Source organism: Theropithecus gelada, chromosome 1 (assembly GCF_003255815.1).
Source record: "Theropithecus gelada isolate Dixy chromosome 1, Tgel_1.0, whole genome shotgun sequence".
In the NCBI taxonomy this organism is placed as follows: domain Eukaryota; kingdom Metazoa; phylum Chordata; class Mammalia; order Primates; family Cercopithecidae; genus Theropithecus; species Theropithecus gelada.
In genome coordinates, this window is record NC_037668.1 from 153,793,558 (window position 1) to 153,811,568 (window position 18,011).

An 18,011-nucleotide genomic window follows, 5' to 3' on the forward strand; every position below is an offset into this window, starting at 1 on the left:
CAAGTGGATAGCTCATGTTATGAATAAGAAGGGTTGAGACGATGTTGAAGACAAAGCCCACAGTGGCAGACCATCCATGTCAATTTTCAAGGAAAAAATAATCTTGTTCACACTGTAATTGAAAAGGACCGATGATTAACAGCACAAACAATAGCCAACACCATAGACATCGCAACTGGTCTGGCTTACATAATTCTAGCTGAAAAATTAAAGATGGCCAGGTGTGGTGGCTCACGCTTATAATCCCACACTCTAGGAGGCCAAGGTGGGTGGATCACCTGAGGTCAGGAGTTTGAGACCAGCCTGATCAATATGGTGAAACTCCTTCTCTACTAAAAATACAAAAAGTAGCCGGGCGTGGTGGTATGTGCCTATAGTCCCAGCTACTGGGGAGGCTGAGACAGGAGAATTGCTGGAACCTGGGAGGCAGAGGTTGCAGTGAGCTGAGATCACACCACTGTACTCCAGCCTGGGTGACAGAGCAGGACTCTGTCAAAAAAAAAAAAAAAAAATTAAAGTTGAGCAAACTTTCCACTCAACAGGTGCCAAAACTGTTGTGCCCAGATCAGCTGCAGACAAGAGCAGAGCTTTTGATGGAAATTTTAAATAAGTGGGATCAATATCCTGAAGGATTTCTTTGAAAAATTGTAACTGGAGATGAAACATGGCTTTACTAGTATGACCTTGACGACAAAGCACAGTCAAAGCAATGGCTGCTAAGAGGTTAAAGTGGTCCAGTCAAGGCAAGAGCAGACTAGTCAAGAGTAAAGGTCAGGCCGGGCGCGGTGGCTCGTGCCTGTAATCCCAGTACTTTGGGGGGCTGAGGCAGGTGGATCATGAAGTCAGGAGTTCAAGACCAGCCTGGCCAAGGTGGGGAAACCCCTGTCTCCATTAAAAAAAAAAAAAAAAAATTAGCTAGGCATGGTGGCAGGCACCTGTAATCCCAGCTACTCGGGAGGTTGAGGCAAAGAATTGCTTGAACCTGGGAGGTGGAGGTTGCAGTGAGCCGAGATTGCCCCACTGTACTCCAGCTTGGGCTACAGAGTGAGACTCCATCTCAAAAAAAAAAAAAAGAGTAAAGATCATGGCAACAGTTTCCTGGGATCCTCAATGCATTTTGCTTGTTGACTTCCTGGGGGGCCAAAAGAATGACAACGTTTATATATGATGAGAATGTTTAGAGATAGCTAAAGCTTTAGTAGAAAAATGCCTAGGAAAACTTCACGAGAGAGTACTTCTCCACCACAACAATGCTTCCGCTCATTCCATTCATCAAACATGGGCAATTTTGTGAGAGTTTTGATGGGAAATCTTTAGACATCCACCTTACATTCCTGATTTGGCTCCTTCTGACTTGTTTTTGTTTCCTAACCTTTAACAATCTTAGGGCACCCTTTTTCTTCAGTTAATAATGTAAAAAGACTGCATTGACATGGTTAAGTTCCCAGGATCCTCAGTTCTTTAGAGGTGGACAAAATGGCTGGTATCATCACTGATAAAAGTGTCTTGAATGTGATGGAGTTTATGTTGAGAAATAGAGTTTGTATGTTTTATTTTATCTTTTAATTCCATTTTTCTATGAACTTTTTGCAGTCCCCTCATATACACTGTTTGTTATACTGATTAAAAAGGTAAAACATATTCAAAGAATGTTAAAGCTATTACAAAACCACAATGATAACCATAAGTAAACAATAATTTCCTTCACTATGTTTAGTGCATGAGTTTAGAAATCTGATAGAACAAAAGAATATTTGCAAGTGTGTCCAGAAGCACAGTTCTCATACCAATAAAACCTAGATAAGTAACTCATGGAAACAACTGGAACACTTACTAGCAGGAGGAAAAGACATTTTAGAGCATATCTAGGTGAAAGATTTTCTTGGCTTCATTTCTAGCGAATCTGTGTGGGGTTAGGTGTGGTTGTTAGGCTATAAAGAAGATCATTTTCCTTGGGGAACACATTGATCTGAGGTGGTTGAAATGCCTAAAGGCAGCAAGTTAAAGAGACATAACTTCTCTTTATAGCCTTTGATTTTGGAAACTAAGGTTCAGACCAGAGAGTTTATTTGAGCATACCTCGTTTTATTGCACTTCACTTTATTGTGCTTTGCAGATACTGTGCTTTTTACAAATTGAAGGTTTGTGGCAACACTGTGTTGAGCAAGTCTTTACAAATTGAAGGTTTGTGGCAATGCTGCGTTGGGCAAGTCTAACAGTGCCATTTTTCCAACAGCATGTGCTCACTTCTTGTCTCTGTGTCACATTTTGGGAATCCTCACAATATTTTCAACTTTTTCTTTATTATTATATCTGTAATGGTAATCTGTGTTCAGTGATCTTTGATGTTACTATTGTAATTGTTTTGGGGTTCCAGGAACCTTGTCCATAGAGGGTGGGTGAACTTAATCGATAAACGTGTGTGTTCTGTTCATTCCACCAACTGGCCATTCACATCTTTCTTCCTCTCCTTGAGCCTCCCTATTCCTTGAGGCACAACAATATTGAAATTAGACCAATAACCTACAATGGCCTCTAAGTGAAAGTGAAAGGAAGAGTTGCATTTTTCACTTTAAATCAAAAGCTAGACATAATGAAGCTTAGTGAGGAAGGCAGATTGAAAACCAAGACAGGCCAAAAACTAGGCCTTTTGCACCAGTTACCCAGGTTGTGACTGCATAGAAAAAGTTATTGAAGGAAATTAAAAGTGCTACTATAGTGAACACATGAATAAGGAAGCAAAACAGCCTTACTGCAGATAGGGAGAAAGTTTTAGTGGTCTAGATAGATCAAATTAGCCACAACATTTACTTAAGCTAAAGTCTAATTCAGAGCAAGGCCCTAACTCTCTAATTCGATGAAGGTTGAGACAGGTGAGGAAGCTGCAGAAGAAAAGTTGGAAGCTAGTAGAGGTTGGTTCATGAGGTTTAAGGAAAGAAGCCATTTCCATAACATAAAGTGCAAAGTGAAGCAGCAAGTGCTGATGCAGAAACTGCAGCAAGTTATCCAGAAGATCTAGCTAGGATCATTGGTGAAGGGGGCTACACTACACCCTAGATTTTCAGTGTAGACAGAATAGCTTCATATTGGGAGGAGATGCCGTCTAGAACTTTCACAGCTAGAGAGAAGTCAATGCCTGACTTCAAAGCTTCAAAGAATGGCTAAGGCTCTTGTTAGAGACTAATGTAACTGATGACTTGGCAGAAGCCAATACTCATTTACCATTCTGAAAATTCTAGCCCTTAAGAATTACGCTAAATTGACTCTTTCTATGCTCAATGGGGCAACAAAGCGCGGATGACAGTGCATGTATTTATAACATAGCTTACTAAATATTTTACTGCTCAGAAAAAAAATCATTTCAAAATATTACTGTTCATTGACAATGCACCTGAGCATCCAAGAGCTCTGATGGAGAGGTACAAGAAGATTAATGTTGTTTTCTTGCCTGCTAACAAAGTATCCATTCTGCAGCCCATGGATCATGGAGTAATTTTGACTTTCACGTGCTATTATTGAAGAGAAATATATTTCATAAGGCTATATCTACTATGGATAGTGATTCCTCTGATGGACTGGATTAGGGCAAAGTAAATTGAAAATCTTCTGGGAAGGAGTCACCATTCTGCATGCCATTACAAATGTAATTCATGGGAGGAGGTCAAAATATCCACATTAGCAGGAGTTTGGAAGAAGTTGATTCCAACCCTCATGGATGACTTTGAGGGATTTAAATCTTCAGTGGAGGAAGTCGTTGCAGACATGGTAGAAATAGCAAGGGAACTAGCCTGAAGATGTGACTGAATTGTCACAATCTCACGATCAAACTTGAATGGATGAGGAATTGCCTCTTATGGATGAGCAAAGAAAGTAATTGTTTGAGATGAAATCTACTTCTCCTGGTGAAGATGCTGAGAACATTGTCAAGATGACAACAAAGGGTTTAGAATATTACATAACTTAGTTGATAAAGCAGCGTCAGGGTTTGAGAGGACTGACTCCAATTTTTAAAGAAGTTCCACTATGAGTAAAATGCTATTTAACAGCATAGCATACTACAGGGAAATCTTTCATGAAAGGAAGAGTCAATCAATGCTGCAAAATTCATAGTTGTCTTTTTTTTTTTTTGAGACGGAGTCTTGCTCTGTTGCCCAGGCTGGAGTGCAGTGGCGCGATCTTGGCTCATTGCAACCTCTGCCCCTTCAGGTTTAAGCAATTCTCTGCCTCAGCCTCCGGAGTAGCTGGGATTACAGGCGCGTGCCACCACGCCCAGCTAATTTCTTTGTATTTTTAGTAGAGACGGCGTCAGCTTGGCCAGCCTGTCTTGAACTCCTGACCTCGTGATCCACCTGCCTCAGCCTCCCAAAGTGCTGGGATTACAGGTGTAAGCCATGGCGCCTGGCCCACAGTTGTCTTATTTTAAGAAGTTGCCACAGCACCTCAACCTCCAGCAACCCTCACTGTGATCAACCAGTAGCCACTCAACATGGAGGCAAGACCATTCACCAGCAAAAAATTACAACTTACTGAAGACTCATAACTGTTAGCATTTTTCAACAACAAAGTATTTTTAAATTAAGGTTTGTATTTTTTAAGACATAATGCTACTTTACACTTAATAGACTCCAGCATAATGTAAACATAACTTTTATATGCACTGATAACAAAAAATATTTTATCACTCACTTTATTGCAGTGGTGTGGAACCAAAATTGCATTATCTCAGAGGTACGCTTGTACCTTGGATAAGGCAAAATCCTCTTACATAGACCCCAGTATTTTAGTGCTCAAGAGTATATAGAGTAGTCATATGTAGAATTTGAATCTAGATTTCCCTCTTGTATTCGAATTAATCCATGCGGTCTTAGAAGTAGCATTTCCATCTCTCACTATGTCCTGCCAATTTTACCCCTGCCAATTTTACCCCTAAACTTCTCTCAAGCCCATCCTTTTTTCCTCAACTCCACAATCATCACCCTAGCCCAAGCTACCATCCTCTCTTGTCTGGATACTGCAATAATCTCCTCTCTTATCAATTGCACTTCTTCCTTCCTACAGAAAAAATCAGATCATATAACTACAAGGGTGACCAATCCCTTGGTTTGCCTGGGGCTGCTCCAATTTTAGAACTGAAAGTCTCACATCCCTCAGTCCTAGGCAAACTGGGATGGTTGGACACCCTAGGATTCTGCTCAAAACCTGCCAGCACCTTCCAGACATCCTTGGAATAAAACCCTTTATGATGGTCTGCAAGGCCCCATAGAGTGTATCTCTTGCCTACCTCTCCAGCTCATCTCAGACTAGGCTCCCCTCGGACTCACCACTGTGAATGCATTAGTTTTATCTTAATTTTGAGAATTCATTGTGATCTTTTTCACCACATGAACTTTGCCCTTCATTTCCCTTCAGAGGATGTACTTTCTGCCTCTCTTAGTTAACTCAGGTTCATCCTTCATATCCCAGCTTAATTGCACTTCACTACATTAGGTTCCTGTAATACAAGCTCTCAGAATATTTTGTTCCTTTCCCTCAGGTCATGTACCTTAGTTTGTCATTCTATAATTTTCCATTAGTAGTTTTATGTTTGACTCCCATACCAGCCTGTAAACTCTTTGAGCGTAAGAACCATGTGTGTTTTGTTTAACCTCTTCTGTTAAAAGAGACCAGAGGAAAGCAGTCCAGGGTTAGGATGACCTGATCATCAGGGATCTACACATGTGCTGTTTGCTCTCCCTAGCTTGTGACTTCCATCTTAGGTCCAAAATGGCTACCTGGGCTCCAGTTTCCTAATCCCTATTTAGTTAACAGGAAAAAGGAAGATGTGTCCCTCATCCTCTAAGGATACCTTAGAGAAGTCACAGCTTCTGTTTATATTTCATTAGCCAGATTATAGTCATATGATCAGACCTTACCGCAAAAGATTCTGGGAAATGTAGTCCATGCTTTTGTTGTCCATAGGCTGAACTTAAAAAAAATCCTCCTATAAGGAAGAAAGAAAGAATGGATATTGGGGGAAATAACAGCATCTGCAAAACACACGCTAGAGCAAGTTCTACTTAGGACTTTCAAAATTATCTACAATTTAGTTTCATTCTACGTAATGTTCTAGTTTTCCACCTCTCACTCACTTTAAACCATTGCCACAATGGGCCACTAACCTCTCTGTTTCCTAGACATATCAAACTCATTTTCGATTTTACTCTCCTTGCTTTTTCTCCTACTTGGGAGGGCTTCCTGTCAACCTACATAAATTCTACCCACACTTTACTGATTAGCTCATTAAAAGTTTCCTCTATATTAGCTTTCTGTCCTCCAAATAGAGTGGAAGAAGCAAAGTTCTGGGTACATAGCAAACACCTAGTAAATACTTACTGATTAATATATAAAATAGCGTTACTTAACTCCTTTAATTCTCATGTGGACCACTGCTTTATTCAGGATTTTTCAGGGTTAGTTTACCACCAGGGGACTTCTGTAGTCTCTCTCCCCATCTCTTGCGAAAATATACGCACTTAATGAATATTTATTAAGAACATGTTTGGTTTTATTTTATTGTTTTTGGAGACAGGATCTCTCTCTGTCACCCAGGCTGGAGTGCAGTAGTGCAATCACAGCTCATCGCAACCTCAAACTCCTAGGCTCAAACAATCCTCCTGCTTCAGCCTCCCAGTATCTGGGACTACAGGTGCATGTCACCATGCTCAGCTAATTTTTTGTAGAGACAGGATTTCGCTGTGTTGCTCAGGCTGTTCTCAAACTCTTGGCCTCAAGTGATCTTCCCTGTCTTGGCCTCTCAAAGTGCTGGGATTACAGGTGTGAGCCACTACACTCAACCATTAAGTACATATTGAAAGCCCCCATTGCTCCAAGTTATCCACTTAGAGTTCTCACTTGGTTTCAATTTCTGAATTGATGTGGTGGTATTTGCTGTATTGTAAGGCACTACTTCTGAAACTTTATATGCATACAGATCACCTAGGAATCCTATTAAAATGCAGATTCTGATTCAGGAGATTGAGGGTGGAGCCTGAGATTCTGTATTTCTAAAATATTCTAGGTGGGGCTGGGTGCAGTGGCTCATGCCTGTAATCCCAGCACTTTGGGAGGCCAAGGCAGGAAGATCTTTGAGGTCAGGAGTTTGAGATCAGCTTGGGCAACATAGCAAAACCCTGCCTCTACCAAAAAAAAAAAAAAAAAAAAAAAAAAACCCACACAAATTAGCCAGGCATGGTGGTGTGTGTGTCTTTTGTCCCAGATACTTAGGAGGCTGAGGTGGCAGGATCACCTGAGCCCAGGAGGCAGAGGTTGCAGTAAACTGAGATCACACCACTGTACTCCAGTACACCACTGGATAACAGAGTGAAATCCTGTCTCAATAAATAAATAAGCATAAATATAAATAAATAAAAAATAAATAAAATATCCAAGGTGATGCCAGTGTTGGCAGATGTAAATAGCAAGGCTGTAGAGATCCTCAGATTATCTGCCCCAGATCACATGAAGATGCATTTTAAAGCAAAAGATCCCTGGGTCCCACTCCAGACCTATGGGATCAGAATCTCTGAGATGGGACCCCAGAATCTGCATTTTAACAAACTCTGTAGCAGATCTGCATATACACTGATATCTGAGTTTAAAAAGAACCCTAGATGATTTTTATGATTAGACCTGTTTATGAGTAGGCAGCTTTTTGAAATAATGTCATTCAGTTCAGCATAACATGGAGTAACTGAAACTACCAAAACTTAAGAAATTAAACAATGTATTAATACAACTTGAATGGTTCTAAATTTTTTTAAATCCCATACTTTAAGCTGCAGCATTTTAGCATCACTCTTTTGCCCATAGCTTGGTTTGATTCTTAGCACTTAGAGCAGGAGAACCTCCCCTGCCCCACTTTGGGATTTCTCATGGCTGTAGGCTTGCCAGCAGCTGGTTCCAAATAATTCAGATCTCTACTTCAGCTTATGCTTTGAAGATAAAATTTAAGAGAAACAAAAGGTTTGAAATTGTGTTTCATAAAATATTTCTTGAAGAGATTTCAAGAGAAAATCACTTGTAAAGAAATTCTTTCCTTAACCTTATTCTTATTTCTTTTAACCAATAAGTACCTTCTTACTTAAGGGGGTTATTGATAGCATCTAACAAGATTGTGTGTCTGTGTGTGTGTGTGTGTGTGTGTGTGTGTGTGTGTGAAAGAACTTTGTCAACTGAAAAGCGCTGGAGAAATGCAAAGTGGCATGACTTTCATTACAACAGAGTATTAGCCAATGGGCTTAGCCCCAAAAATATAAATTAATCTTAAACATACAGTTGGAGTAGGAACAGAGTGAAAAGTTCTGCTCACATCTCTTATGATTTAAGCTGATGTGATGAGAAGCATGGAAAGAGCCAAGCTACACTACAGAAGGCTTGGATAAGAGGGGGAAATTTAACCCAGGTAAGGACAACTAATAGGATTTAGAGGAAACATTAAACACCACTATCGACTCTGAATGTCTTGTTAACCTCTGATATATCAGATCATCAGGGAGTAGGTAGAGCAGATCAAAAAGTGGGGAAGAAGGGGAGCAGGAAGGCTGGATCTCTGTAACCTAAGGGACTGTATGGGAATCCAGGAGTCAGGAGACCACGCACAGGGCCACCAACCATTTGTCAGGACTGAGGAATTTCCTGGGATGCAGGACTTTCCATAGTAAAACTATGGGTAAAGTCCTGGGTAAGCCAGGATGAACTGGTCACCTCGATATCACACCAACTCAATTTCTGGTCTACTCTATGATGAACAAGCTGCATAAGTTCTCCACAACTTATTTTCCCCATTCATAAGTGGAATTATTCTGTGTTTTCTTTCTTTCTTTTCTTTCTTTCTTTCTTTCTTTCTTTCTTTCTTTCTTTCTTTCTTTCTTTCCCTCTCTCTTTTTCTCTCTCTCTCTTTCTTTTCTTTCTTTCTTTCTTCTTTCTTTCTTTCTTTCTTCTTTCTTTCTTTCTTTCTTTCTTTCTTTCTTTCTTTCTTTCTTTCTTTCTTTCTTTTCTTTGAGATTTGAGAGAAGAGTCTCTCTCTGTCACCCAGGCTGGAATGCAGTGGCATGATCTCGGCTCACTGCAACCTCCTCCTCCCGCCTTCTGAGTATCTGGGATTACAGGCATGCACCACCACATCTGGCTAATTTTTGTATTTTTAGCAGAGACGGGGTTCACCATGTTGCCCAGGCTGGTTTCGAACTCCTGGACTCAAGTGATTCGCCCACCTCAGCCTCTCGAAGTGCTGAGATTACAGGCGTGAGCCACCACGCCCCACCCATCTTCCTTTTCTACAAAATAAAAATTCCTTTCTCTTGTCAAATATCACTAAATTACACCATCCCAACACTAGAACAAAGATGTTCCAATTATTATTTTTTTTAATTTGTGGGGGGCCGGGCGCGGTGGCTCACGCCTGTAATCCCAGCACTTTGGGAGGCCGAGGAGGGTGGATCACGAGGTCAGGAGATCAAGACCATCCTGGTTAACATGGCAAAACCCCATCTCTACTAAAAATACAAAAAAATTAGCCAGGCGTGGTAGCGGGTGCCTGTAGTCCCAGCTACTCAGGAGGCTGAGGCAGAAGAATGGTGTGAACCCAGGAGGCGGAGCTTGCAGTGAGCAGAGATTGCACCACTGCACTCCAGCCTGGGTGACAGAACAAGACTCCGTCTCAAAAAAAAAAAAAAAAAATTTGTGGGGAAATCCAGAAACTTAGGTACTTAGGAGATAAAAGGTTCCAGAAGAAATTAGGGGCTTGCTGTCAATGATAAGACTTGAAGTTATAATATGAAAGAAAGCTTGAGATGTGAGATTCAGTGGTCTCCTGGAGATGCAGGTGAGGACAGAGGAAAGAGGGTAGAAATCAGGGCAAACAGCTTAATCTCCCCATTTGTACAATGTGGGTAACAATACGGTCCTTTTAAAGTCGTTGTGGGCTAGGTGCGGTGGCTCATGCCTATAATCCCAGAATTTTGGGAGGCTGAGGCAGGTGGATCTCCTGAGTTCAGGTGTTCAAGGCCAGCCTGGGCAACATGGCAAAACACTGTCTCTACAAAAAATACAAAAAAATTAGCTGGCTGTGGTGGCATGCGTTTGTAGTCCCAGCTACATGGGAGGCTGAGCTGGGTGGATTGCTTGAGCCTGGGAGGTGGAGGTTGCAGTGAGCCAGAGATCAGGCCATGGCACTCCAGTATGGGAGACAGAGTGAGACCGTGTCTCAAAAAAAAAAAAAAAAAAGAAAAGAAAAAGAAAGTCATTGTGAAGATTAAATGAATTAATATATGTAAAGCACCAAGAACATGGCCTGGACTATTGAAAGTGATCAGTAAGTGCCAGTGATTATTATTTTTTTGACATAATCAGCAATAACATGTCATAATTTTGAATCGTATGTTATGAAAATACAAGTCTAAATCTGAACTTGTCTTATTCATAGGGGTACTATGTGATTTTGTAGGTTCTGTGAGTAGAGGAACTTGCCAAAATATCCTTTTCTAAAACATCTTATAAATATACTCATCCATTACAATACCTGATAATCTGCCAGCAGAAATACGTTAAGGCTTTGGGGGTTTTAGTTTCTTTATAAAATACTAATGCTTTAGGAATAGAGTTCTCTCTTCCATTTTTTAACCATAAGCCCCTTGTCATGGATTAGCTGACCACACCAGGAAGGGGAGATAAGGATTTAGCAAACATTGGACAGGTGAGAAGGAAGGTTCTAATCATCTGTTTGGGGAGCAGAGGGAGGCCTCATGTGGAGTCTTCAGGGCCCTTTGGAAATTAGGAATAATTTTAGTTTTAAGAAGGGAAAAAGAGAAGCTAGCTGAACAGGAGAGGAGCATGGAGGAGACACAATTGTTTACTTTACAGTATTGTTTAGGGTCAATCATGTTAATAAAAAGAGTTGCTGAAATGGCTGAGAGTTGCAGTCAAGTCTGGATGATTTTTTTTTTTTTCTTTGAGACAGTCTTGCTCTGTCGCCCAGGCTAAAGTACAGTGGCATGATCTAGGCTTACTGCAACCTCTGTCTCCCAGGTTCAAGCGATTCTCGTGCCTCAGCCTCCCGAGTAGCTGGGATTACAGGCGGGCGCCACCACGCCCAGCTAATTTTTGTATTTTTAGTAGAGACAGGGTTTCACCATTTTGGCCAGGCTGGTCTTGAACGCCTGACCTCAAGTGATCTGCCTGCCTCAGCCTCCCAAAGTGTTGGGATTACAGGAGTGAGCCACCACACTCAGCCAAGTGTGGATGATTTGGCTCACCTGTCTAAAAAATTTTAAGGTTATAAGCCCTGGAGCATTTTATATAAAAATAATTATTGACGTGAATACAGAAGAGAACATCCACATATATTTCCATTTTTTGTTTGAAGTTACAGCCGACAACAGTCAGAATGCATGACTCTCTTGGGCTGCTGATTTCAAGCTTGCAACTGTTTCCTAGTAATGTGGGGGGCCTGTGCCAAGTCATTGAAAGTTATTGCTGGTAGGGTTTCTCCCTAGACAGGAAATAGTTCATTGGAGCTTTAGTGCTGCAGAAACCAACACAGGTAGGTAAAAATGTTTTTATAATTGCCACTAGGAAAAAGAGAGGGCCCAGGAGGTACTCTTCTGCCCAAGGGAACCCGTCCCTGGTTATAACCTAATTTGTTGTGTGTATGTGGACCAGATGGGTGGAATTAAACCTTCTAAGGTATTGTGGTTAGATTGCCAAGGTATTGTGGTTAGATGTGAAAATGACCAGTGATTCCAAGAAATGTAAGAAATTCTCTTTGTCTTTCAAAGGACCATTCTCTTGTGGTTCAAATGTGGGCTTTTGAAACAGAAACAATAACGTCTGTGGCTATAAGGTGGGGTCTGTTTGTTTCCCTTTTTTCTCTATTGGGGTGTACATGAAGGTGTTGAAATTGTTGGCTTCATGTTTGTGTTTTGATAAAGATGGCTCTAAGGTAGCAGGATAGGGGACTAGAAGCTAACTAGTCATCAAAGAAGATCCTTGTTTTCCACACAACAGTCTACCCTGGAGAACTGGCTGTTTCAACCTTCCTGTTACACTCATTCAGAGCATTCATACATCTCTCTGTCGATGGTGCAATAAAATAGACTATGGAAAAATCTCAGGAGGCTTCCTAAGTAGTTGAAAGGAGGCAGGGCAAAAAAGTTGTAGTATAGGCAAGAGGAAGGTACAACTAACTAAAATGAACTTCAAAATGCGAGAAATAAATGCAAGCATCATCTGAAATTGTTCTCTTAAGTCAGCTCTAACAGTTTCTTATCAATAGATAAGGATAGGAGCTGGATTATCTTGAAACTGTGATACAGTGGTCAGAAAGTTAAGAAGATAACCCCTCTCCGACACCCTTGGCACAAAACCAGGGCATATCTATACCTGGAACATAATGTGTTGTACTGTTTGTTGAGCTTCAAGAAAAGTCTAACGAGGTTAGAAGCAGTTAATAGGAGGACATCTGAAAAGATCAAGGAGATTAGGTGTTCCCTATTCCTTTCATGAGGAGATACTGAAATGGCAGAATTCTGCAGCGAACATCCAATGAGAGATGGTGATTAGCAAGCTGAGGGGATAGGCCTCAGAAGAAACCAGACCTCCCCACACTTTGATCTCTGACCTGGGCCTTCAGAACTTTGAGAAAATAAGCTTCTGTTGTTTAAACTACCCAGTTTGCAGTATTTTGTTATGGCAGCTCTAGTTGAGTAACACACATGAGAATACATATGATCAAATGACTTAAAATTATTAAGGGTCTAGAAAAGAATGGGATCATCTCAGAATACCTCTAGGTCAGGCCTTCTTAAAGCAAGGTCTGCATACTACTTGCATCAGAATCACCTATGATACTTTTCAAAAAGCAGGTTCTCAGGTCCAGTGGACCTGGATTATTAAAATGTTCTGGTGTGATGCCTAAGAATCTGTCTCTTTGGTAGACACTTCAAGTGTTGTTTTTGTACACCAAAGAGCCAGAGGTCCTGCCCAACCTCTGGCTCTTTTCTGAGCCTGAAAATGAGTTCTGGGCCTGGTACTAATTGCATTTCATCAAGTGCTGCTGTGTCTGGTCCTCTGGCAGATGGTCCCTGATCCAGGAATCACGTGTAAATCCCATTGTAGGTTATCTCTCTCCAGGTGTCAGCCAACGTTTATGCAGCATGTTGGAAAACTAAATGGGATGGACCACATGGAATCCTTAGAGTTTATTCTTGATTCTGGAAATAAATATGTGCCTCACCTATCTTACTTAAGAATATAATGACATATTTTGAACAATAAAGTATATATATTATCTCTCTCATGAGATTTATTTAAAGATCTTACTACCTTGTCAATAGAGAATGTAAGGAATAGCATGGGGCGTATCTTTCCGGAACTGAAATTAGAGAAAGTTGAGAGTCCACAGCAAACCCTGTGATGAACATTTTCAAAGCAGGCAGAATACGTGGCATTCTGATTCAAATATGGCGGTTCCCTAAGGAGTGTAAAATCTGCCTGCCCCTATCCCCTCCATTTACAAATGTGCTTAAGGGACACAAGGTTTTATAAACAGGGTTTTTAAAAACTGAAATCTAGGCAGATCATTTAAGAATGTTCAACGGTAGGTCAATGGACTATTTCTCTATTTTCTTTCAGGTGGTCCAGCCTTTGAACCAGAATGCAGCTGTAGTATCCCAAGTGACGGGGTCTGCCTAGGAGTTCCCATGGCCACCGTTTTTTGTGGTTTAGGTTTTTCTTTTTATTGGTGGGGCGGGGGGCGGGTGAGTACTTACTTAAACCTAGGCACTTGGCTGTTTTTTCCTTCTTGACTAGCCAGATTTCAGTTTCTCTGTGTAGGCCGTTCATTCCCACTGAATTTCTTGGGGGGGTGGTGGGGGCGGGGGCGATGAATGGGAAAGTGGAATTGCCATTAATGTTCCAGCTGCTTTCCTGAAACAAGACTTTTGACCCTAAAAAGAATGAATTTGAAACTCTAGACAATAATACTCCGCAGAGGTTAAGAAGAAAAGCCATGAGTGCAACTGGGTTTCATTAAGAATGATCAAGAGGACATTTAGTCTTCAAGGAGACAGGTTCCTACTTTGGGCAGAGAAGAGAGCCCTAACAATGAAAGGCGGCCGTGTTGGCTGAAAGGGGGCTCTCAACTGAAACCAAGGCACTCCCGGGGTGTGAGGATGGGTGTTCATTCCTAGACATTTCCGAGCGGCCCTTTCCCTCAGTATGTTCTGGACTCATTGAGGTCCTGGCCGAGCGTCCAGGTAGCCCCTAGGGCCCCGACTCCCTGGCGAAGGGGTAGGGGGCGCGGGCCAGGCGAGGCAAGCGGGCCAGGCAGCTGCGGCCGCGCTTTCCTTAGAGGGCGCTGTGGGGGCGGCTCCGCCGCAGTCCCGACTCCCGCCGCTTCCTCCCGCCGCCCCTCCCCGCCAGTCCCGGCGAACGCGGCCGGGCCCTTGGGAACCGAGTCTCGGCGCCACCGGGGAACGGGCGCGGGCCGCGCCACAGCCAGAGCGGGGCAGGGCCCCGCCGCCGCCTTCTTCCGCCGGCTCCGCCGCCGGCCATGCATTCTTCCGGCTCCTCTGACTCCCAAAGCCCCGGCCGGGGCCCGGCCAGCCCGAGGTAACCCCCGGCTCGGCGGCCGCAGGCCCCGGAGCGGCAGCGGAGCCGGACCAGGGGAGGCGCTGGGGGCGGGAAAGGGGGTGTCGCCGTCGCGTGGCCCGGGCAAGCGGCAGCGGCCTGAGGGACGAGGGCGCGGTAGGCCCCGGGGAGGAGGCGGGGGCGCGGGGCATCCGCCCGCCTCCCTGGGACCCGCCCCGGTGACAGGTCCGGCCTCTGAGTCCCCGCCGTCCCTCTGTCCGCAGGCAGTCGCGAGGGGAGTAGGGCGCCAGCGCGCCCGCTCGCGCCGCTCCTCGGGCCGCCTGGGTCGCCGCCGCGTCCATGACCGCGACCCCTCGGCGGGGGACACCCGCCCCCGCGCTCCGCAGCCGCCCGCCGTCCGCTCCCGCCGAGGTGAGCCCAGCGCGCGGGCCGCGCCCGCCGCCACGACCCTTCCACATCCGCGGAAACCGCTGCAGGCTCCACCGGCCCCCCCGCGCTGCGGTCGCCTCTTCTTCTTTGCTCCTTTCATCATCCCTCGCTTCCCTGCCCTCTGGTCGGAGATCTCATTCCCTTCATCCCCAGTTCCTTGGCTTTTACCTCTTGCTGGCTTTTGCTCCCCTCCCCCTACTCCTGTCCTTCCTCTTTTTCGCCTTATAACCCCCTACTTTCTTCCTCTCACCTTTTAAGCTTTTTTTTCTAGGCCCCCCATTTTTTTCTTTAAAAAAAAAAGGAAAAGAAAAACCCTTTTGCTACAAATGAGAATTTTGAGGGTAACTCTTCGCTAGAGCCAGAGACCTTTTAAAGGACTGCATCAGTGTGCAGGAATGGTGGTGGTGAGGAGACCGAGGTTCATAGTATTTGGGAAATCTGATCGAGAGGACTCTGTTTCAGTCATGTCACTCATGTCTTCAGTTTGGATATCATGAGGGTGTCTGAAGCGAGTGGATCTATTTTTCTAAGTCCAATAGACGACTGCAGTGAGACACAGTGCGGGGACGGTCACCAATTACTGAATGGGAATTGTGTTATCATTTGCTAAATATATTGTGACATACTCTGTGCCTCGGTGAACAGCTCCCTTGACCTTGTGCGGCTCCTCCTCCCTAGCTCTCTGTCCCCCTCTGGAATTTCCCCTGAGAGATCACTGAGGTCCTACACCCGGAAAGCTTCGACCCTCGCTTTTTTATTTTGTGCTGGGGGCAATTTCTATGTTGGTGACTGTTTAGATATGTTTTATGCATTTTCCTTTTTAAGTTAATTTTTCTTTCACCCCAGAAAGACAGGACGGAGTCCAATGTGAGAATGGCTATGACTTTGGAAGAAGCTCCGTGGCTGGGCTGGCTCTTGGTGAAAGCACTGATGAGGTTTGCCTTCATGGTCGCCAACAACCTAGTTGCTATTCCATCCTACATCTGCTATGTAATTATACTCCAGCCCCTTCGAGTGCTGGACAGTAAGCGGTTCTGGTATATCGAAGGAATCATGTATAAATGGCTTTTAGGAATGGTGGCTTCCTGGGGATGGTATGCTGGATATACAGGTAAGAGTGAGAACACTTTTGTTTAATGCATAAGAAAAAATTGTCAGGAGCCATGATTAAATATATATTACACTTTGGGTTCAGGTTGCTTTCATGTCTTCACTGTTGAAAAAAAATAAAAAGAAAACAATTCTATTGGGTTTCTCTTCAGAATCTCAGGAAGACTGATGTTTTCAGAAGTATAATTTCATAATTGTGTGTTGGTAAATTTCAAAATGTTTTTACTGTGATTGGCATACATTGATGAAAACTGGTCTGCAAAAGCTCTGGTAGAGGAATAGGAGTGCATTGCATAGGACTTGAGAACTTATAAAGTGAAGATGTAAAATATTTCATCTATTTCATGGAGGATGCCCTTGGAAATGTAGAAAAATGATGGAACCATATTTGTGCTAAGATAGTTTAATAAGTTTCTTCATCATTTAATGTGATAGTGTACTGTTAGCATTTTGAGCAAGCAAAATGGCTTTCTTTTCTCATGTATGTTTTGTTTACTAGAATCTATATTTTATCTCATAAATCTGAGAGTATTAAATATAAAAAATAAAGTTAACTTTGTTAAGCTAATTTATCTTCTGAGTGTCTTTAAATAGATTGTAATTTCTGCCTTTAAATTGCATTTGGGGAAGCAAGAGTAACACTATTCAGAAGTGGACTTTTATAGAACTAAATGAGAAGTGTTTATTTTCTGAGGTAAACCTTATATGCTTTGAGAACTTATGCCCTTGCTGTGAAAATTCTGTATCGTTTATTGTATTTATTTGATTTTTTTCCCTTAAGAATTAAGATAATGAAAAAAATCATAGAGATTTTTTGCACTTGTCAGATGTGGAGGCTTTTAGCACAGAAATTTCTACCTGGCAGGCTCCTTGGAGATCATGCACATGCTGTGGTCAGTGGAGGCTGTAGTTCATAGCTTGGCAGAGTGAGGAGGGGTACTCCCAGGGTCAAGCAGTATGGTGGTTCTCCATTTGAAATTCTGTCTCCCTCTTTCCTACCCAGGCTGCACCTGCACATTTTATCCACACACACAAGAGAAGGACTGATAGTATACAGCTTTTGTGGAGTCTGACAGACTCTTGCTATGTCTGAGTGCTCTCAGTTGCCCCAGATGAAGCCTTTTCTCCTTCCAGCAGTGCCATTTATTATTATGCAAGAGCTGAAGCCCCTGGGATAGTGTATGCATTGATTCCTTGTCATCTGTCTTGTTGAGATTCTAGTGCTTTTTGGATATAGTAGGTGAGCTTCTAGCCCTTTTTTAGGGCTTGGTGGTAGCAATAGCAGTAATAGAGAAAAAATGAAGTTCTAGTCTATGGTGCTGAATTCTTACCTGAATTGCACTGCTGTCTTAGAGTTGCTTGGCTTGGTATAGTTTGAGCATTCCCAAATATATGTTATATGGTACTAGTGGCTTTATTCTTGTATAGTATACTTAAGTTTGCTTGTTTTAAATTAGCTTATAGTATTTTCAGAAATGTGTTCTAGAAGTTCATTCTGCTTAACAATGAAGTTACTGAAATGTTTGTGCTTGTGTATAGTGTATTTAAATGTTAGCATGATGGGAAGGTAAAATTAATTTGGCATTGACCTTGAGATTAGGAGTGCAGTGGCGCTGCTTGAAGTCAAAGTTAGTTATCCTATGGCCATAGCATTTTTAAGCATGTATTTTTAAACATATTTTCTTGGGGTGTCTCTTCCTTGCTGACTATAGAACTGTGTAATTTCTTTTGCCACCTGCTTGGAATGTGGTCTTGGCATGATCTGCATATTTTAGTCTCTCTGAAGCATCTGCTCTTCTTCAGGCTACTGAATTTTGACAATTTGATCAGTTTGTCTTATTTAAATA

At 42.7% G+C, this 18,011-nt stretch overlaps 1 protein-coding gene across 1 annotated transcript in view; it reads left to right on the forward strand.

Annotated features, from left to right (window-relative positions):
• Positions 1–14,382: 14,382 nt before the first annotated feature.
• LPGAT1 (lysophosphatidylglycerol acyltransferase 1) overlaps positions 14,383–18,011 on the forward strand; it is a 97,879-nt gene continuing 94,250 nt past the window's right edge. Inside the window, exons 1-3 of the mRNA XM_025395477.1 lie at positions 14,383–14,646; positions 14,889–15,036; positions 15,901–16,165. Of these exons, the coding sequence (XP_025251262.1) occupies positions 14,965–15,036; positions 15,901–16,165 (337 nt within the window). The 5' untranslated portion in view covers positions 14,383–14,646; positions 14,889–14,964. The remainder of the gene's footprint in view (positions 14,647–14,888; positions 15,037–15,900; positions 16,166–18,011) is intronic.